General features: G+C 43.8%; 1 protein-coding gene across 1 annotated transcript in view; it reads right to left on the reverse strand.

Annotated features, from left to right (window-relative positions):
* Nucleotides 1–22,199, reverse strand: part of DDHD1 (DDHD domain containing 1) — a gene marked incomplete at its 5' end in the record, with an annotated part of 73,867 nt that overhangs the window by 13,324 nt on the left and 38,344 nt on the right. The window contains 3 exons of the mRNA XM_080618260.1: nucleotides 1,015–1,277; nucleotides 17,907–18,013; nucleotides 18,150–18,256. Of these exons, the coding sequence (XP_080474386.1) occupies nucleotides 1,015–1,277; nucleotides 17,907–18,013; nucleotides 18,150–18,256 (477 nt within the window). The remainder of the gene's footprint in view (nucleotides 1–1,014; nucleotides 1,278–17,906; nucleotides 18,014–18,149; nucleotides 18,257–22,199) is intronic.

A 22,199-nucleotide genomic window follows, 5' to 3' on the forward strand; every position in this document is an offset into this window, starting at 1 on the left:
TAGACAAGTTCATTAGGTTTCTTACTTCGCTTCTCTCAGGAGTATTGCACTTTATCCAGCCTTGCAGCTGATGCAGATGTCCTGTACCAATCCCTAATTATCACATAGTGATTTCCAGCACAGCAGTAGATTTGATGCTATATTAATGCTTCCAAAATACCACCAATACTAAGATAGTTTTCAAAAAGGAATCAAAAAGAACTGTGATCATGATTTATCCTCATCTCCTACTTAAAAGATTGAAGCTCAAGTCCCTATTATTATTAGATTCTCTATCTATGGGTGTCACATTAGCACCACAATGCTCAGGTTAGGACAGGGAAGTCACCTGAACACTGTGGAAATACCATGATGATTCGCAAGGTCCTCTAACACTGAGAATCCCTACTAACACCTGCAAGGCGCTGAAACTGAGATCCTGTTTGTCACAGTGGGCAGTGCTGCTTCATGCTCCAAACAGCACAAATGTTTCTATATGGCAGCAGGAAGCAGCTAGTAAATGAACCGCAGCAAAGTAGCAACCCTGCAAGCCCAATTACATCAATTACAGTATCTCTATCTAGCTGGTGCAGCCAAATTTCCAAGCTGAGGCTAGGAGAAAACAACTCATTTTCCTCTAGAAACCTGGGAATTCACTGCTCAGGTTCAGCTCAGTATTACATTTCACTGCTCACCTGCAAGCTACTTTGTTGTGTTTCCCCTTAAGTATCTGGAGGGCTAATGGCCTGACTTTCTCTTTTCTTCCTGGCTATGATCTGCTCCCAGTGCATCTGGTCAGTGAGCAGTAGCTATTTCCTTGGTTCTGATACAGCCCCATGTGGCTTCAGAGCTCCTATAGTACCAGCTCCTTCTGCCCGCTTGATCCTCTGTTTAGCATTTATCATTGCCATTCAGCACCGGCAGAACAGCACCAGCCACAAAAGGTAACAAGCATGGAGGGTTCTTACAAACACTCAAAGGGCAGCATCTGGGGATGTGGTTTTCTCCTTTAACAATCAGAAGTGGATGCATTACCGGTTTTTAGTTATGTGAAGTTCTTCAAGTAAACGTTGCTCTTCATAGCTCATCCAGCTGTCTTGAAGTTCCTCCTCTTCCTTCTGCAGCAAGTGTTCATAAAATCTGACCGGGTTCCAGCCAGTCATGATGTCGTAGGTGATGACACAGCCCAGCGAGTGGGACACAATTGAGACTTTCCCTCCTTTCTCCTCAAACTCTGGATTCCGGGCACAGAAGAGTGTGTATAGCCGGTTCAGCTCTTGCTGCAACCCTTTCACTAGCTGTTTCAAGAAGATAAAGAAAGACAGTTTAATATCAATATCTTATGACTCCTGTTCATATATGTTCAGGATATATATTCATATATATTCAGGTGAATGTAGTACAGCAACCAGCTTCTTGAGCATGCATCTAGGATAAGGATGCCAGTCAGTTCACTTAGGCTGAAGAGATGAGGAAAATCCTATGGTGAGTAGCAACAGCTTGGATGGCTGTCACTGACTCCTTTACAGTATCACAGTATGCTAGAGATTGGAAGGGACCTCAAAAGATCATCTAGTCCAATCCCTCTGCCGGAGCAGGAATACCTAGATGAGGTTACACAGGAATGTGTCCAGGCGGGTTTTGAATGTCTCCAGAGAAGGAGACTCCACAACCCCCCTGGGCAGCCTGTTCCAGTGTTCTGTCACCCTCACTGAGAAGTTTCTTCTCAAGTTTAAGTGAAACCTCTTATGTTCCAGTTTGTACCCATTACCCCTTGTCCTATCATTGTTTGCCACTGAGAAGAGCCTGGCTCCATCCTTGTGACACTCCCCCTTTATATATTTATATACACTAATAAGGTCACCCCTCAGTCTCCTCTTCTCCAAACTATAGACACCCAGTTCCCTCAGTCTTTCCTCATAAGGGAGATGCTCCACTCCCTTAATCATCTTTGTCGCCCTGCGCTGGACTCTCTCCAGCAGGTCCCTGTCCTTCTTGAACTGAGGGGCCCAGAACTGGACACAATATTCCAGATGCGGTCTCACCAGGGCAGAGTAGAGGGGAAGGAGAACCTCTCTCGACCTACTGACCACCCCCCTTCTAATACACCCCAGGATGCCATTGGCCTTCTTGGCCACAAGGGCACAGTGTTGGCTCATGGTCATCCTGCCGTCCACTAGGACCCCCAGGTCCCTCTCCCCTACACTGCTCTCTAACAGGTCGTTCCCCAACCTATATTGGAACCTGGGGTTGTTCCTGCCCAGATGCAGGACTCTACACTTTCCCTTGTTATATTTCATCAAGTTATTCCCTGCCCAACTCTCCAGCCTGTCCAGGTCTTGCTGGATGGCAGCACAGCCTTCTGGCGTGTCAGCCACTCCTCCCAGCTTAGTGTCATCAGCAAACTTGCTGACAGTACACTCAATTCCCTCATCTAAATCGTTGATGAATATATGAAATAATACTGGTCCCAGTACTGACCCTTGAGGCACTCCACTAGATACAGGCCTCCAACTAGACTCCGCCCCATAGACTACAACTCTCTGGCTTCTGTCCTTCAGCCAGTTCGCAGTCCACCTCACTACCTGATCATCCAGACCACACTTCCTCAATTTAGCTATGAGGATGCTGTGGGAGACTGTGTCAAATGCTTTGCTGAAGTCAAGGTAGACCACATCCACCGCTCTGCCATCATCCATCCACCATGTTATTTCCTCTTAAAAGGCTATGAGGTTGGTCAAGCATGACTTCCCCTTGGTAAAGCCATGTTGACTGCCCCTCATAACCCTCTTATCCTTGACATGCCTTAAGATGGCATCAAGGATAAGGTGTTCCATCACTTTCCCAGGGATGGAGGTGAGGCTGACCGGTCTATAGTTACCTGGGTCCTCCTTCTTGCCCTTTTTGAAGACAGGAGTGACATTTGCTTTCTTCCAGTCCTCAGGCACCTCTCCTGTTTCCTAAGACTTGGTAAAGATGATGGAGAGTGGTCTAGCAATGACTTCCGCCAGTTCCCTCAGCACCCGTGGGTGCATCCCATCTGGACCCATGGATTTATGGATGTCCAGATTGCTCAACTGGTCTCTAACCCATTCCTCATCGACTAAGGCAAACTGCTCCAGTGACCTGACTTCATCTGAGGTCTCAGGAGTACAGGGCTCTTCAGGACTGCCTCCGGCAGAGTAGACTGAGACAAAGAAGGCATTCAGTAACTCTGCCATCTCTGTATCTTCTGTCACCAGGGCACCCATCCCGTTCACCAGTGGGCCAACCTTGCCTCTGGTGTTAGTTTTATCTGCCATGTATTTGAAAAAGCTCTTTCTGCTGTCCTTGACCCCTCTCACCAGAAAGGGTTCAACTCTCCCCTCCAGACTCAGCAGCAACCACCACACAGGACAATTAGTGACCTTAGAATTGCTACACTACACAGTCCAAAGCATTAAATTGAAATAAACCCTTAAACAAATGACATCTGTGCTTGAAGTACTTAACAGTATCCTCTGAGGTGAGCAATAGCAAGGCACTTGGTTTTCAGTAGCATTCAATTAGCACAACAGCGACTATTAACACAGGTGTATTTCCCTTCTTGCTTTTTTCTCCCCCAGTTTCCCTACCTTTTCAGAGCACTGAATGTTTCTCCTGTTTCAGAGACTCATCTCCTTTTTTAACCTGAGGAGGCTGGAAGAAGCCTGAGTCACACATGATCTGAAATCAGCTCACATCTCTGCCACAAGCTTGGCACATAACCCTAGACAAGTCATACTAGCTCTTCTCCATTTATCAATGTGAGCAACAGAATTCCTACATCAGTGTAAGAGACTGGGAAGATAAATCCACTAAAATGAATATGTTCAGATACTACAATGACAGCCTAAATGGGCTCTGGGAAAATATCCTCAGATTGCTTTTAGATCTCTGTGAAGCATACTCAAGCTCATCAAGTCTTTCATTATTCTTCCCACTGCTTGGCTACAAGGAGATGCAGCTTTCTATCCTACTTTCCCTCCTACCATACTGCACCTATTGTAATTTCTTCCAAAAGAATTAGAATTTGCATTATGCTGCTGAAGATTAAAAAGCCTCATTTCAGGCAAAAGGAAAACAGAGGAGGAGAAAAAAAACAAATGAGGAATGTAGAGCCATAATTCAAACATTTTATATAAACAATGCTAATAAAACAATCTTCTGGCTATAGGTTTCTAGGAGAGGTTTGGGGCGAAAAACAGGAATGCAACATGGTTCTCAAACATCATAGACTAATCCTATAGTACTACTGCAATAAAAATATACTGGTCCTATGTTGACTGAGTCTCTGAGAAGTTTACCTGCTTCAAATCCTGCATATAGGGTACATATGCATGAAAATATTCAGATTCATAGAAAGTATATTTTACAGAGAAATGTTGGAAGCCATGAGATTTAGGAAATAGACAGTATAAAAAAGGCTGCTTTGCTTGCGAAACTCTGCATAGTAACTGAGCAATACTTCCAGGCTATGGCACAGAGGAGGCCAAACAAGAAATTGCAAATCATTCCCTTGTTAGAAACAGGAAATTAAAACTCTAGAACATGTAACTTGAACATGATTTTTCAAAACCCTGAATCATTACTGAATATAAATACGAATGGCACTAGGGCTGTCAGTGTTTGATACGCATTTTACTGAGTGAGAATCCACACATCAAACCCTGTGCCTAAAGCACTGTGAAATGATTAACAAAGCCTTGCAACAGCTTAGTGAAACAAGTATCAGAATACCCATTTCCAAGTATTTTTAACTGTGACGCTGCCTATTCTTGCATTTGGCTCTATATAGACTTTGGGCACTACTTTCACACATGAACAAACACACAGAGGTTATAGCAAGATTTGGAACTGAAAATAGAAATCAGGACTAGCTTTGGCTGGTTGGCATTTTCTCCATTTAAAAATGTCTTGATTAAAACCTTCAACAAAATAGCAGGGATCTGTTGAAATCAAAGGGTTTTGGGATTCCTGACATGAGCTCAGTGAAATGAGGGAATGCCGATATCCAGCATGGAGCATGGGACTGCAGCTGTACAGTGGGCACTCTGGATGGATTGGCTTCAGAGTCGGCAGTGTAAAAAAAGCCAAGCAAACTACTGCTGGACTCATCACGGCCTCCAGCATCCATCAGTACATCAGGCAGATGAGTAATACCATTTGGTTTGAAAAAATCCTCTAGTAATATATTTCAGTGCCTCAAATATTTTCTCTGGTGGGAAAAGACACACAACTACTCATCTACTTCCCTCTGCTTCTTGCTGCATCAAAAATATCACTCCCAATGTCCTTCACAACTTGCTCAACAAGCCTATTACCCTGGCAAAGCAGGTATCTTCCAGGAAGAATAATATTATATCAGTCTCCCCCACAGCCCATAGGCACAGTGCAGGTTATGTAATCTTCTGGCATCCTGGCATTTCATTCTAAAGGTCTTGTTCTCTTGCAATCAGAGGGCATAAGACGGAATATTCTGGATAGTCCAACCTTATTTTCCAATTGTCCTGCTCCTTAGAAACATGCTGCTACTGAGACAGCAACTAAGAAACTGTGCATCCATTTTTCAAATAGCTGCATATTTGGAAGTCTGCGAACCAGAGTCCAAGCATTTAATTCAACTAAATCATCTGATCCAGATTGGTTTTAAACTCTGAATCACTTGTTACCTAACTTAATTGTAGAGTAGAAGGTCTGCAGTAGTAAAGCCTCCAGATTTTCAAGCACCATGAATGGTCTGGTTTACTGCTATGCAAGAAAGAGAAGCCCTCCATCTGCAGTGAGCACTTATGGACGTTTCTGTCTTGCCAACAGCTCTGTATCAGCACTAAGATTAGAAACTGAACATTTTGGTATATAGTAAGGGGGAAAAAAATGGAAAAGAAAAGCACATTCATTTTAAGTCCTAGCTAAATTATTTGGTTAAGCATACAACCGCCTGCAGGTCCATGGGGTCTATTATCATCCTTAGAAAGCACCCTCTGTCTCTGCCAGAAAACAGGAAAGCAGGAATTATCCAGGAAAACAGAAAAGTGGAACAGTGGAATGTAGCATGACCAGACCCCTCTCACTCTCGCCATCTCCCGTCTTGCTTCCTCTCTCCAGGCTGTCACCTTATTTTGGGGACCAGTAGTGCTGAGCATCCAGAGCCATGCCTCCAGCTCTCACAGCTGGAGGTCTTTGGCAGCCCACCAAGCAGGGCTTTCCACACAAAAGGGCTAGAGTTTCCTTGAGTTTCTTCCCAACCCGTATCACCATCTCCTAAGGCTTCTCCCCCAGACTAAACAAGCTCAAATATCTCATGAAAGAGTAAATGTGGCAGCAGGAGACCCAGGAGATTGTTTTTCACCTGCACAGCTGCTCCCACAAACCCTGCCTGCTGCTTCGACTGCTAACCTGCTGGCTGCTTCGCTCTGCTTTGTTACCCTCAGCTCTTCCAGAAGGACCGTGAAACCCAGCAAGCTTATATATCTGTTACTGAACAGACCAAATTACTGCAGCAAAGGGAACACTTCCTATTTCTTCAAAAAACAGCCATATCAAATCCCTTTCTCACAGCTGACCTTTCTACCACAGCGTTAGTCTACCATCAGCCTGAGGAAACAGCAATATAGAATCAGAGAATCATAGAATAGTTAGGGTTGGAAAGGACCTTAAGATCATCTAGTTCCAACCCCCTTGCCATGGGCAGGGACACCTCACACTAAACCATGTCACCCAAGGCCTCATCCAACCTGGCCTTGAACACCGCCAAGGATGGAGCATTCACAACCTCCCTGGGCAACCCATTCCAGTGCCTCACCACCCTTACACTAAGAAACTTCCTTCTTATATCCAATCTAAACTTCCCCTGTTTAAGTTTGAACCCATTACCTCTTGTCCTGTCACTACAGTCCCTGATGAATAGTCCCTCCCCAGCATCCTTGTAGGCCCCCTTCAGGTACTCGAAGGCTGCTATGAGGTCTCCACGCAGCCTTCTCTTCTCCAGGCTGAACAGACCCAACTTTCTCAGCCTCTCTTCATACGGGAGGTGCTCCAGTCCCCTGATCATCCTCGTGGCCCTCCTCTGGACTTGTTCCAACAGTTCCATGTCCTTTTTATGTTGAGGACACCAGAACTGTACACAAGACTCCAAGTGAGGTCTCACGAGAGCAGAGGGGCAGGATCACCTCCTTCGACCTGCTGCTCACGCTCCTCTTGATGTAGCCCAGGATACAGTTGGCTTTCTGGGCTGCAAGCACGCACTGAAGCCGGCTCATGTTCATTTTCTCATAGACCAACACCCCCAAGGCCTTCTCTGCAGGGCTGCTCTGAATCTCTTCTCTGCCCAACCTGTAGCTGTGCCTGGGATTGCTCCAACCCAGGTGTAGGACCTTGCACTTGGCATGGTTAAACTTCATCAGGTTGGCATCAGCCCACCTCACAAGCGTGTCAAGGTCCCTCTGGATGGCATCCCTTCCCTCCAGCACATCAACCGAACCACACAGCTTGGTGTCATCGGCAAACTTTTCAAAGAAAGGTAACAAAATTCAAAGAAAGGTAAAATCTTTGCCTTACAATAATCTTCCAGGGTTTTTCTGCTCTTTCCTAGAAAAGTCCCTTTTCTCTGTTCTGATTTTTAGGGAAAAATTCCCTAAGCACCTTTTGCAGACCAACTGTTTCAGTACAAAAGTTTTGTGGAGGATTAAAATGCTACAAGCCTTGTAATGTATGACTGCAAATACTCATAGATACCCAGAGAAAATGAAATACAAATAAAGCAGGACTTGACTGAAGCCTTTAATGCAACCACATTTCTGAGACTGATTTTATGGCAAGTCATAATCAGGCACATGAAGCACCTCACAATGCTCAAGCTAGGGAGAGAGCCCTTATGGGCTATTAAATTTTCAGACCTGCTCAAGCCACAAACACTCCAGACAGGCTGTGATACACACTGACAGAGCAGCATCCAAGAACTGGACATGCTCCTTGCATGTTCTACGCTGGTCCCAAAGGGTAAGGGAGAGACTTGATTTCCAGCAGTCAAAGACCTCAGCAAAATGGGGGGAATGGATTAAAAATGCCACCAGACAACTCAGGAGATGTGTATGAAGCTGTTCTCCTGTGAAGCTCTTCTGGGATTGTGTTTCATTTCTGCTTCATGAAAAGGAGACTCATTACTACATTACTAGTTTCCTGAAGCTCCCTTTATCAGCTGAATTTTTGCCAACAGATCTTCCATGCAGGAAACTCAAGACCACAGGATCAAGTTGCTCAGAAGTCATCAGTTTATACTCTGACAAACTGAGGTTAAATGCTCTATGCCCTTCGCAAACCAAGTTAAAGGCAAAGTAAGGAACAGTCTTTCTGCACATTCATGGATAGCCATCATGACAGCTGTGCAATTTGAGGAGAAGCCAAAAACCAGACTGCTGACCAAGAAACAGGCTGTTGGACTTGATCACACTATAAAAATCCTCTATGCTTTCCAGCTGAATGCCTGCTTGGCATATTGCTTCCAAGAAGGCAAAGAATAACAGCCCACTTATTCAATCCATTCAGGAATCCTGGTGGCAAGGGCATGTGTTTTATAAAGACAAGATGGGAGTCTGAATCTGATGAGACAAGCCACTGTCATCTGAGGCAGAAGGAGTTGCGGCAAGGCTGATAATGAGAGCAGAAAGATCATGTCTCTAACTATCTCTTTGGTGGTGGGTAAGCCTGAACTGCTGGATCATGATGCAGAACAGGTAATTGTGTAAGCAGTGAAACATGAAGAGCTGCTGAAATCCTTTTGTGCAGAACATTAACAGCATTCTGTGCTGAGCTGGGAAAGCAAACCTTTAAATCCCTGGCACCAGCATACAAAACAGATGCTCATTCCTCCTCTGATGCAAAAGCAGCCTTGAAAGACATCATCATAAACAAGCATGCCTGTTTCTTGCAAAGCAGAAGGGAAGTTGGCTTTGTGCATGGTGGACAGACAGACACTTCCTGGACTCACACCAAGGAGTTCCAGGCTGTTCTGGTTTCAGCTGTAACAGTTAATTTTCTTCCTAGTAGCTGGTGCAGTGCTGTGTTTTGGCTTCAATCTGAGAACAATGCTGACAACACACTGATGTGTCAGTTGTTGCCAAGTAGCCTGATCAAGGACTTCTCAGTCTCATGCTCTGCCAGTGAGGAGGGGCACAAGAAGCTGGGAGGAAGCAGAGACAGGACACCTGACCCAAACTTGCCAAAGGGGTATTCCATACCACAGCACGTCATAACCAGTATATAAACTGGGGGGAGTGTCCTGGGTTCAGGAGTAGCAGTCAGTTTTTCTCCTTCTTAGTAGCTGCTGCAGCACTGTGTTTTGACTTTCGGCCTGGGAACAGAGCTGATAACAGCGATGTTTAGACTGACCAAGGACTTTGAGAGTCTCATGCTCTGCCAGGGAGGAGGAGAAGCTGGGAGGAAGCAGGGACAGGACACCTGACCCAAACTAGCCAAAGAGGTATTCCATACCACAGCACGTCATGCCCAGGATGTAGAACTGAGAGTCCCCGGAAGGGCTGGATCACTGCAGGGTGGGGGTGAGGTACCAGTTGGTGAGCGGTTGTATTCTCTTCCTTGTTATTTCCTTTATCATTATTACTATTAGTGGTAGCAGTAGTGATTTGTGTTATACCTTAGTTATTAAACTGTTCTTATCTCAACCCATGGGAGTTGCATTCTTTTGATTCTCCTCCCCGTCCCTACAGGAGCGGAGGGAAGAAAGGTGGGGGGGGAAGTGGACTGCGTGGTTCTGATTTACGGCCTGGGCTTAAACCACGACAGGGAGTTACCCAGAAGGGACAGATCACTGCTTGGGTTGGGGGAGGCATTGGTCAGTGGGTGGTGAGCAATTGCATTGTGCATCACTTGTGATCTCTTCTCTTGCTGTTTCCTACTATTACTATTGTTGGTATTCTTTCTATTATCACTATATTTTACTTTATTTTCGTTATTAAACTGTTTGTATCTCAGCCCATGAGGTTTACATTCTTTCAATTCTTCTCCCCATCCTGCCCGGAAGTGGGGAAGAGGGAGTGAGCGAATGGTTGCATGGTGCTGAGTTACCAGCTGAATCTAAACCACAACACAGGCAGGAGGAAGAACTTCACCCCCCACTAGTTCTAGTGGGCAGATCATTGGGTTTGAAGGGGCTTTTCAGTGCATGCCAAAAGTACCAGGGTAGAAGATGACATTCTCCCCTCAATATCCAGGAAATTAGTTTTTTCAAGAAAAGAAGGAAACAAAGCCTCTGCTGGCACCTTAAGCACAGAAGTAATGCAGAGCTTGCACTGCTCTTGCTCAAATCCTCAGTGACCTGCTTGCTGCCAAAATTTGGATAGAGCACTGCCATCCCAACTTCTTTGATCTGTCAAAGCCAACAAAAACACTTACTCTCCTCTTGGGCTATGCTTTATGTTCTGGAGAACATAAAGAAGGACTACAGAGCCCTGGGAGGGGTGGTTAGGGGCTCTGGAGCTCAGATTGTCTTTTTGTCAATTCTCCGGGATACAAGGGAGGACCTTAAAAATGCTAGGAGGATTGGCCAGGTTAATAAATGGTAAGAACAGCGGTGCCATAGTCAGGGGTTTGAGTGTCTTGAACACAGGACCCAAGTTTCTAGGCCAGGTCTATGGAGGGCTGGTGGAGCTGCTCTGATAAAGAAGGGGAAGAGCGGTTTTGGTAGGAGGCTTGCCAGACTGGTCAAGGATGCTTTAAACTAGATGTGTTGTTCAAGAGGAATCTGTGGATGAAGCAGTCTACAGACAGATAGGAACAGCCTCACGCTCACAGGCCCTTGTTCTCATGGGGGACTTCAACCACCCTGATATCTGTTGGAGCTACCGTATGGCTTGGCACAAGCAATCCAGGAGGTTCCTCAATTGTGTGGAAGACAACTTCCTTCTGCAAGTAATAGAGGAGCCAACAAGGAGAGGTGCCATGCTTGACCTCGTGCTCACCAACAGGGAAGGGCTCTTTGGAAATGTGATGCTCCAGGGCAGCCTTGGATGCAGTGATCATGAGATGGTCGAATTAGAGATCCTCAGGACAGTGAGAAGAGCATGCAGCAAGCTCACTGCCCTGGACTTCAAGAGAGCAGACTTTGGCCTCTTCAGGAACCTGCTTAGCAAGGATCCATGGGATATAGCCCTAGAGGGCAGAGGGGCCCAAGACTGTTGGTTGATATTCAAGGATCACCTGCTACAGGCTCAGCAGTGTTGCATCCCAACTAGAAGGAAGTGCAGCAGGAAGGCCAGGAGACCTCCTTGGATGGATAAGGAAAATTCGAAGGAAAAAAGAGGCTTACAAAGGTGGAAGCAGGGACAGGTGGCCTGGGAAGAATACAGGGATGTTGTCCGGGAAGCTAGGGACCAGGTTAGGAAAGCTAAGGCCCATTTAGAATTAAACTTGGCTAGGGATGTTAAGGATAACAGGAAGGGATTCTATAGGTACATAGCAAATAAAAGACAGACTAGGGACAACGTAGCCCCCTTTGGAAGATATCGAGAGAACTGGCTACCCGGGATTTGGAGAAGGCTGAGGTTCTTAATGACTTCTTTGCCTCGGTCTTCACTGGCAAAGGCTCTGACCGCACACCCAAGTCTTGGAAGGCAGATGCAGGGACTGTGAGAACGAAGACCCTAGGCCCACTGTAGGAGAGGATCAGGTTCGAGACCATCTTAAAAACCTGAACGTACACAAGTCCATGGGACCTGACGAAATCCATCTGCGGGTCCTGAAGGAGCTGGCGAATGAAGTTGCTAAGCCACTGTCCATCATATTTGAAAAATCATGGCAGTCAGGTGAAGTTCCCGACGACTGGAAAAAGGGAAAGATAACCCCCATTTTCAAGAAGGGGAAAATGGATGACCCAGGGAATTACAGAGCAGTCAGTCTCACCTCTGTGCCTGGCAAACTCTTGGAGCAGATTCTCCTGGAAGGCATGCTAAGGCACATGAAAAACAAGGAGGTGGTTGGTGACAGCCAGCATGGCTTCACTAAGGGGAAATCCTGCCTGACCAATTTGGTGGCCTTCTATGATGGGGCTACGGAACTGATGGACAGGGGCAAAGCAGTTGATGTCATCTACCTGGACTTGTGCAAAGCCTTTGACACTGTCCCACACGACATCCTTGTCTCAAAGTTGGAGAGACATCAACTTGGTGGGTGGACCACTCGGTGGATAAAGAACTGGCTGGATGGCCGCACGCAAAGAGTTGTGGTCAATGGCTCGATGTCCGGCTGGAGACCGGTGACGAGTGGTGTCCCTCAGGGATCAGTGTTGGGACCGGTCTTGTTCAACATCTTTGTCGGTGACATGGACAGTGGGATTGAGTGCGCCCTCAGCAAGTTTGCTGATGACACCAAGCTGTGTGGTTCGGTTGATACGCCAGAGGGAAGGGATGCCATCCAGAGGGACCTTGACACGCTTGTGAGGTGGGCTGATGCCAACCTGATGAAGTTTAACCATGCCAAGTGCAAGGTCCTACACCTGGGTCGGAGCAATCCCAGGCACAGCTACAGGTTGGGCAGAGAAGAGATTCAGAACAGCCCTGCAGAGAAGGCCTTGGGGGTGTTGGTCGATGAGAAAATGAACATGAGCCAGCTTCAGTGTGCGCTCGCAGCCCAGAAAGCCAACTGTATCCTGGGCTGCATCAAGAGGAGTGTGACCAGCAGGTCGAAGGAGGTGATCCTGCCCCTCTACTCTGCTCTCGTGAGACCTCACTTGGAGCCTTGTGTGCAGTTCTGGTGTCCTCAACATAAAAAGGAGATGGAACTGTTGGAACAAGCCCAGAGGAGGGCCACGAGGATGATCAGGGGACTGGAGCACCTCCCGTATGAAGATAGGCTGAGAAAGTTGGGTCTGTTCAGCCTGGAGAAGAGAAGGCTGCGTGGAGACCTCATAGCAGCCTTCGAGTACCTGAAGGGGGCCTACAAGGATGCTGGGGAGGGACTATTCATTAGAGACTGTAGTGACAGGACAAGGGGTAACGGGTTCAAACTTAAACAGCAGAAGTTTAGATTGGATATAAGAAGGAAGTTTCTTAGTGTAAGGGTGGTGAGGAACTGGAATGGGTTGCCCAGGGAGGTTGTGAATGCTCCATCCCTGCAGTGTTCAAGGCCAGGCTGGATGAAGCCTTGGGTGACATGGTTTAGCATGAGGTGTCCCTGCCCATGGCAAGGGGGTTGGAACTAGATGATCTTAAGGTCCTTTCCAACCTTAACTATTCTCTGATTCTATGATTCTGTGATTGTTCTCTTCTGAGCTCTGACTGCTCTCAGCTCTGATCATGGCCTTTCTGTAACTTTCAGAGGCCCTTTCTCTCTGCTGTCTCCACAGAACCCTCACCCACTGGACAGCTTGAAGCCCAAGAGGGAATAAAATAACAGGCAGCTACATATGAAAGGGGAGTGGAGGAAACTTGACCTCTGCGATCCCTCCAGCTTGAATAGCGTGACTGTTCTGGTAGGCTTCATGAGAAAGGAATTTTAAGGAGATCCGAGGAACTCTCAGTTTTGCAAGCGGCTCCCTCCAAATGTCATGAGAACTTCAGGAGAAAGTACAAACTCACTTGAAATTCAGCAAGCAGGCAATAAGAAGGTGTGTGAGCCAACTCGAGGTAGAAGAAGGTCCTTGAAACCAATGAAAGCGCTGCAGCTCAACGATGGATTGTAAAGGACCATGAAAGCAAAGATAAGGAGTGTTTCCTTACGTGAACCAGAAGAACATGCCAGCACACAATGCAGAGACGGTAAGACTGTTGATCCTCCAGAATACAACAGTGATTGTGTTCCCTGGTGGCATCACTGATGGATAAAAGAAGAGGGTCACAACAACTGACTGAGAGGCCAGAACTCAGCTGTGTGAACTGACAGGAATGGTTGCGTGTCTTATTGACATTACAGAAAAGGAACAGCCAACATGTCCCGAACTGAGAGTCTCCCTCAGTACTCCTTTTGCTGTTGAAATGCTGAGTCTAACCCATTTTCAACCAAGTCACTGCATTCAAGACTAAGTTCAGGTTCAGAGAGAACAGTAACCCATCACTTTCTAACTGAGAACACATTCAAGGACAATCAAATAAATTAAACCAGCAATGAAAGTGCTGCCAAGCAGCTCCTTGACTATTAGGCTCAACAGAACAAGCAAAACCAGTGTTAAAATAGTCTTCAGGTAAAAATTTCCTGCCTTATATCCCTCTCATTTTCAAACACACATAAAACAATTGCCTTTTATTGCTGAAAGGAGTGAGGAAGAGCAGGACATTTCCACTGCAAAATCTCCTATCAAAGATGGATGATGAAAGTTCTAGGAAAAGTTAACATCTGTCTGAATTTCAAGCGTATAGTCATTAATTCTCCTTTTTTAATATGGGTGTAGTAGCAAACCATCAAGTCATCTCAAGTGAAGTCTCTCCAAGTGAGCAATACTACGTTGGTTGCATCACACTGCATTCCCATGTCCTCCTACAGCCTGTAATGTCACTCCAACACCAAGCCCACAGCCACCACATCCCAGACCCTGGCTTCGTTTCCTTTCCTCAATTGGTGAGAAACGTTCAATACTCACCACATTTTCCTGCTCTTTAGAAGTGGCGCTAAATCTCTAGTGATCTTGGGGTGATGGATGTAAATAATATTTATTCTGTACTAAAGGCATTTCCTGCCAAGATTTATCAATAATTTACAGAATTACAATCAGCCTGCAAGCAAACACAGTGAAGATCAGTAAAATAAGCACTTGGATATAGCACTGGATATAATGACAGTGAGAACAATAAATTTACTATGCATGGATTAGTCTTTCAAATCTGTTACAGTTATTTATTATTAAAGAAATAAGAAGCTTCAGTGACAGAGATGTGAAATGAAGTCACCCACTGAAGACACTAAGACCCAAGATTAAATTACCATAGATGGCACTAGCAAAGTCAGAATTAAAATGTGAAATGATTGTTTATGTAGAAACAGGCATGTGTGCATTAAAATACCAATTAATTGCTCTTCCTTATTATCTGTATAATGTTTAAAGAGGGATTCAGGACAGTCTGTGGACCACTGTACAGATGAGGACCTGCACTGTACAATTCATCTGCAGCCACACACACAAACGCCACAGCTGAATCTATTAGCTGGAGACATTCTTGAGAGTGAACTTCGAGACCAGACTGATACGTTCATAAGGCTGCACTGAATTATTAATACCTGCCTGCTATCACATTACATGTCAGAAGTCAGAGGCACCTTTTGGATATTCTACCATGCTGCAGAAGAAACAATGCTTTAAATCAGAGAAGTCATCGCCCATGCTCCTGTAACATTTAGCAGAGCAATTCAGCTGCATCTGAAACAGCTCTCTGTCCTCTCATGTGAAAGCCAGTATGACAAGGTTTCTTCCCCCTGAAAGAAGATAGTTGTTTAAGAGTGGTCAAAAGCTTTCAAGCAGCAGTTATGTTACTTCCAGATGTGGGGAAAATCCTTGGAAGTAGAAAGAAAATTCGTATCAAAGTACTGTTGAATGTTGTCAGATGAATAGCAGCTTTATTCTTCTCCAGGTTGAACTCACCGCATTGCTCAATCTATTTCACAAGGGCACAGCAAAGTTTAATTAGCTCTTTTTTAGATACTTTCAGAATTTCTGGATTGAAGGTGTGAGGAGTGCCCACAGCATACAAAGAATCACGTTGGCACAATGAAGTGGCAAGCAGGAATACTAATTCCAAGGACACGTGATTATGTGAATACTTGAAGACAAGGTTACAAGGTTCATTTCCACGCTGGAATGAGCACTCAGAACAAAGTGCCACAATGAACATGTGAAAAACCGCCAACCTTTTCCAGGAGAATGCTCAGTTTGATACAGCTGCATTTAAACTCTGCAAAGTTAGGTCACAGAATATAAAATGGGATAAGGAAGAGTAACAGAACCCCCCCCAAAACACAAACCCCAAACCAAAACAGGTCTTCTTTCTGCAAGTAAAGGCAAAATGAAAGGTGAAAAAAGCATACAAAACCTATTTAATGACTATGAGCTTCACACAACTCCTAACCAAGTGAGCAGAATCAAACAAGAAGTTGCATCCCTGACAACTCACTGGCAGAACACAAACTCTATAGCTGAATGAACAAGAAAACCTTCATCCCAAACATTTTTATTGCAATAACAAAGATGCGTTTCAGAAGCCTGTTCTTCAGGGTTTTAACATCTTATCTGAAATAGCACTTTTGCTTTTTTGACAAATACCTGAAATCAAATTGTACAACTTTGCTTTGAGAAAGTTACGTTTATCAGTGCAGCCTGAAAGTATGATCAACTCGTGTGTTGACTGCTGCAAGCATTTCAAGAAAATTCACTTAATTTGGTGAAAAAAAACACCTTAGTGTTTTGCAATCAGATCTTAGCACAGCTACAGCACTCATGCTATTTGCCAATTCTTGTACCTGAGGGATGGTGATAAACCTGCAAAACTACTGTTCTACTGAGCAATGAATTAAATTTTTCATGCATTGCTGGACAGCATACTTGAACTTTATTCACTAGGCTGCTTCCCATAAGAGGTCCACACCATGCCAAGCCTCTAATGCAGCTTTAAAAAAAAATTAAATAAAATAAATAAAATCAATTTTGAAGCTGCCACGAGTGTTCACCACTTGCCATGATGGTTCTTGCTCAGCTCCACATCAGCCAGAGAAACCCTACACACAGCGGAGAACCAAGGAGTCCTGAACTTCGCATTACTGAGTGACAGGAGAAGCACAGCTTTTGCATACCTATTGGCTGTGTTAACAGGCTTGTAGTGATTTCACCACCATTGCTGCTATCAGGAAAAGAAATGTTCTTAGGTAGTTTAGGTTTAAGAATAACGTTGCCAGTATAAACCACTTAAACATACCTAATTTTAATGAATGGTAGCATCAAATCCCTATATAAACTTTGAAAGTCTCTCTTCCCTCACCTCAGTCTAATAATTCACAGAGCACCAAGTCTGCAAAAAGATTACCACTGCTCCATACGTAATGTAGTCAATACAGAAAAAACTGTGATTCCTATAGAAACTAATCCTAAAACATTCCCACAGGGGTTTTGCAGTTAAGTGTGATACATAAAGGCTGCTACTGAGGTGAAGCACTGTACATGCAAGGTCAGTTTGGATGGGGCTCTGAGAAACCCGGTCTAGTTGAAGATGTCCCTGCTAATTGCAGGGGACTTTGACTAGGTGTATTTTAAAGGTCCCTTCCAACTCAAACCATTCTATGTTTTACAGGCTACTTTATGATTTATTCAAGGCTTTTCCCCTCTGATTAACGGGGTCACTCTACAGCTACACAAAGGCACACATGCACCTACACAGATGCGGCAAGGTAAGACGGGAGCATCCAGTATGCAAACAGTCCCCTAACAAACAGGTAACTGAGGGGCATCCTGTATTTTCCTGTAAGGCAAATACACAAGTGCATTAAAACTGGTTCAGGAATGTTTGCACGTGCTGCCATCCCATCTAAGTTCAGAACTGACAAAAATTAAGTGACAAATGTTTACGGATTTTGCAAGAGGTAAGAATAATCTCAACTCTATGGCCTCCCATTGCTCTGAATATGCAGTTGCAAGAAAACCCTGTAAAAAACCCTTCACATTTCGAAGCTCCCATTTTAGACAGTTATTTCTGCTCTAAATAAATTACACTGATTGTACTTTTTGCTATTACTCTACTCCTCTCACTCTTAAAATTCTGTATTTTGATTACGACGGATGACCACTACACACTTGCAAAGTGTCAGTATTCTTCATGCAGGGTCTCTCAGAAGGAAACATTCCTTACACTCCCACGTCCAATTTGTTCCAGCCTCTATGCCCTGCTCTAGTAAAAACAACAGAAAGCCACACTTACTTCATCCCTGTAAAGAGGACTGGTGTAATACATGATATCCATTGCACTGCTGTTCAGCATATCCCTTAAACCTCTCACTTTATCTGGAGTAATGGAGTCCACAGTGTCTGAGAGAAAACAAAAACAGAGACTTGAGTTACATGCAGGAGAATGATAAAATCCAAATAAGGCATGGGCGTAGAACACAGCATGAACTTCTGGGAACAATTTTGCAGCCTGCAACACAAGGACCAAGAAATGTACCTTCATCGAGGGTAAGTTTTGATCTCCATTCAACTGGAAGAAATTCAGCAAGCGTTGAGATATCAGAAAAATACTTTTCTTCTATTTTTCTTGCAGCATCTCGCATCCTACAAAAAAAGAGAAAAAGAACATGTTCCTGTAAAGGCTACTGTTGGTGCTCTTTATCAAATACAGCAAATGCGTTCAGCAACAACACATTTCTTGCATTACTACTTTTCAATGCTTACTAACATAGCTAATTACCTCAACCTCATGCTTTTGTTATGAAGCACTTAAACTCTCATATAATGAAAAATTCTGGGCATTACATGCTGAAAAGAGTTTAAAAAACTTAAAAAAAACCCCCAACTTTAAACCATGTAGATTAATCTGAAAGATACCTGTTCACTCTGGTGGGTTTGGGGTAAAATGTGCCTGAAAATTAAGAATTTGACCACCAACTTGAAAATCTTGAATCACTGAAATCAGTCATTAGGTACTTTTCAACATGCAGAAAAATATTAAAAATATTGCTTGAAAAGTCAGAATTTTATTTTAATTTTACATACCAAATTGGAAAGCTTGAGAGCTCTCAGAGTGAGAAATAGTATCACTTATTAGTGTTTCAGTGTGCAGCAGCAGATGAAAAGGCTAACTGTCCTTTTAAAAGACTTCTAACTTTTAAAGTGTATCTGAGCATGAACATTGATGCACCTCTCTCAAGGGATGTGAGAAACTTAAAATACCTAATCCCCAAAGTATATCTGTCCCTCTCTGTTTGGAGGAAAAGGAGAATAATGGCATATTAAAAAAACCAAACTACTTTACTCGTTGTGTGCACGACCCATCAGTAAAGAATTAAACCCAGCATGAAATTATACAAGATAGGAAAATATCTGTACATTCTATCAAAATCATTAAGCAACCAAACTGTGAAAGTGTTATATTTTCCCTTTTTTCCTTTACATGAGTCTTGACTCCCAATGGTATTAGCATTTTTGAAGATGAGCATAACAAACTAACTCTGACCAACGGGCCACAGTGCTGGGTTTTGAGGAGCTGGCTCCCAATTCCAGGCAGCAGAGGGATTTTTATTTGAGGCAAAGCCCAGAGTTTCAATATTTCTTTTCCCATTTTCAAAGCAAACCCCTTTTAATGATTGCTACAACCAAAAGCATGATGACATTAATCTCCCATCTGTACTTCCATCAGTCCAAATATAGTTTAGTAAGCTTAACCCCATAGCTGAGATACCTTCCTTGAATATATTAATATTTCTCTGCTCTCCTTCAGTAGAAATGAGACAGTTTAACCTAAATCACTAGCAGTACATGAGGCAGGAATCACTAAAGCTGCTCCATTTGATGAGCACTTTCTGCATCAACACAGCACCCCTATATAAACAACTCCGCCAAGCTCTTGTTCTGAGTTTCAGGCCCCTTTAAAACTAAGTCAAGAGTACAGAGCAGACAGCTGCAAGATGAAGTCAGGACCTGCCCAAATCTCCCCCATGAGGTTCCACTGGAGGTGAAAATACAGATAAAAAGTTACAAGTATTGATCAAACTTGTTCTTAATTCTACCAGGGTAGCTGACGCCCTGTTTGGACACGGGTCGCTAGCAAGATTTAGACTGCATAGAAGAGCTGAAGGCAGATACGTCTGATGGAACAAGCATAGAAATGAATTTCAGCCATCACAAGGAGCTCCCAAGTTCTGCAGAAAGATGGTGGCTTTGGGCAAAATGCCTTCTACGTTTTTACTTCAGCCTTATCAGCTGCACAGCAGGAGGAACACACTTCACTGAGGAAAGAGTATGAAAGCCAATGCCTTGCAAAAACATCTTCTACAAAGCTAATGAATACTTCTACTCTGTCATGGGTTTTTTTTCCCCAGGAAAGGCCCACTATGATACTAAAAAAGCAGCTCAACAGTGTACCAAATTTTTGAAGCTGGTAGTCAAGACATACTTTTCCATAACTGAAACCTACTTTCTAAGAAGGGAAAAAAAAAAAGAGGGGGAAGAATGAGGGGGAAGAGGGAACATCCTTTCTTCCAAAGCCATTACCTATGGCCTGACCAAACAGCCAAGAAATGCAAATGATCAGCATCTTTATTTTTAAAGCCTGGTTTGATTGCACTCCTAATCTCCTAGTCTGTAGTTTAAAGAGACGGCAAAATGTCCTTCCCATGATGGTGGGGAGGTAGGGGGAATATTTCAGCAAGAGGATCTGCTTGAAGCAGAGTTGATTTAAGGCCGGAACTGACCTAGCCTTGCAAAGCACAAAGCAACCCTCTGCACTATCACCCCACACAACATGCCTCTCAGGACGCTTGTGTGAGAGCTGAACTTCAGCCACAAGGAATTTTCTAGATTATCAAGAAGATAAAAATTCAGCAAATACATTAACATTCCTAGAGTCTCTGAGTAACCAAAACAAAAGAGAAACATGCCCGTCTGAACAAAATCATATGGTTACTAGCACAGGGAAATGTAGGGACCTAAAAGCTAAATGAATATTCTTTGGAACAGTTCATTGGTATTGCCAAGACACCTTAACTTTCTCTGCATGAAGGAGTATGGTGGCTAGCTAGATGAATTCAGAAACAGTTAAGTTTAGAAGGAAACCAGGCAAGCAGCAATCCAAAATCCAATTCTAAAGCTTTTAGGCTTAAAAGCACTAAAAGCATAGAAAGGTTATATGAATAAAGCATAGACTTCCACACAGCAACAATTACTTCAAGTGAAGGAACTAGTAAATAACCCAGTCCTAAAAGAGTGGGAAAGAACATCCAAACTATTTACACATCATTAGCAGCTGTAAACTTTACAAATACCTACTAGAGCTACTGACATCCCCATCTTCAAATAGCTACAGGTTTTCTTCCTGTTCTAAAGGATCCAGGTATTACCAAACCTATTAACAGGCAATCTGACACAGGATTTTTTTTAACTAGAAGTTTCCTTTCTAAAGTGAGATATAAGAGTTTGGAAAAAACAGTGCAGCCTAGCAATTCTGCCAGAGCTTTCGGAAAAAGCTTCAAGTCTCCCCTCCTAAAAGCAGTGCCAAGCTCTCTTTCCTTATCCAAAATTTTGTGAAATGCACTTGGATCTGCAGGGTTCCCATTCACGTCAGCCGAGAGTATCCAGACATGGTCCAGCCTCCAGCAGGTCCCAAACTTAGAATCACAGAATGGTTTGGGTTGGAAGGGACCTTCAAGATCATCTAAGTTCCAACCCTTCTGCCATTGGCAGAAAAGATTGGGCTTGCTGTTAAAGGTCTTTTCCAACGTAGATGACTCTATAATTCTATGCATGATTATGGACAAGCATCCAAAAGTACACAAAACCAAAACCCAACTCTGCATGTTCCTTTACGCCTTGCAAAATGCATTCTGTTAGAAGTGCACAAAAGCTCTGTTTCGTCAAATTTTTATTAACTGCCACCTCACTGATGTCAAATCAAATATGCAACAATTGCATTTCTCAATGTTTTGAGCATGCTCCTCCACTATGATACACTGCATTGCATGCTGACCTTAAGAAGACAAATTACTGACTGAAGGTTTTGCTAATTATGAACTATATAGTTCCTAAAACATTTAACTGCTATGCTTTTCATTAAACTTCCTGAGGCAATCCAGTTCAGTGCTACTAGCCAAATACTGTCAGAGGTATGATTATCTTCTGTTATTTTACAGCAGCAATGTCCTGATCACAAGAATCATGGAGGCATTGAAATGCACCAGAACAACTCCCAGTGCAACACATCTCATTTACAGCAAATGGCACTATACAACAGCTCCCACTGATTCTGATCAACAGTTCAATATTATAAATTCTAATGAAACCTAGTATAATTGCCAAGCAGTGTGTCTATGCTAACATCAAAACCTCAGCATACATACGTGCTATATATAAGCTATAATTACGCTTATCTGTTCTGCTATAAAGGTGTTGTAGTTGTTGGTTTTTGTTTGGTTTTGGTTTTTTGTTTTCCTTCTTCTGGCTTTTAAATATTTTGAGTTATTTTATCAGATTGCAAGTTCGTTCTTACTACCAACTGAAGTAA

Source organism: Psittacula echo (genome assembly GCF_963264785.1).
Source record: "Psittacula echo genome assembly, chromosome: 5".
In the NCBI taxonomy this organism is placed as follows: domain Eukaryota; kingdom Metazoa; phylum Chordata; class Aves; order Psittaciformes; family Psittacidae; genus Psittacula; species Psittacula echo.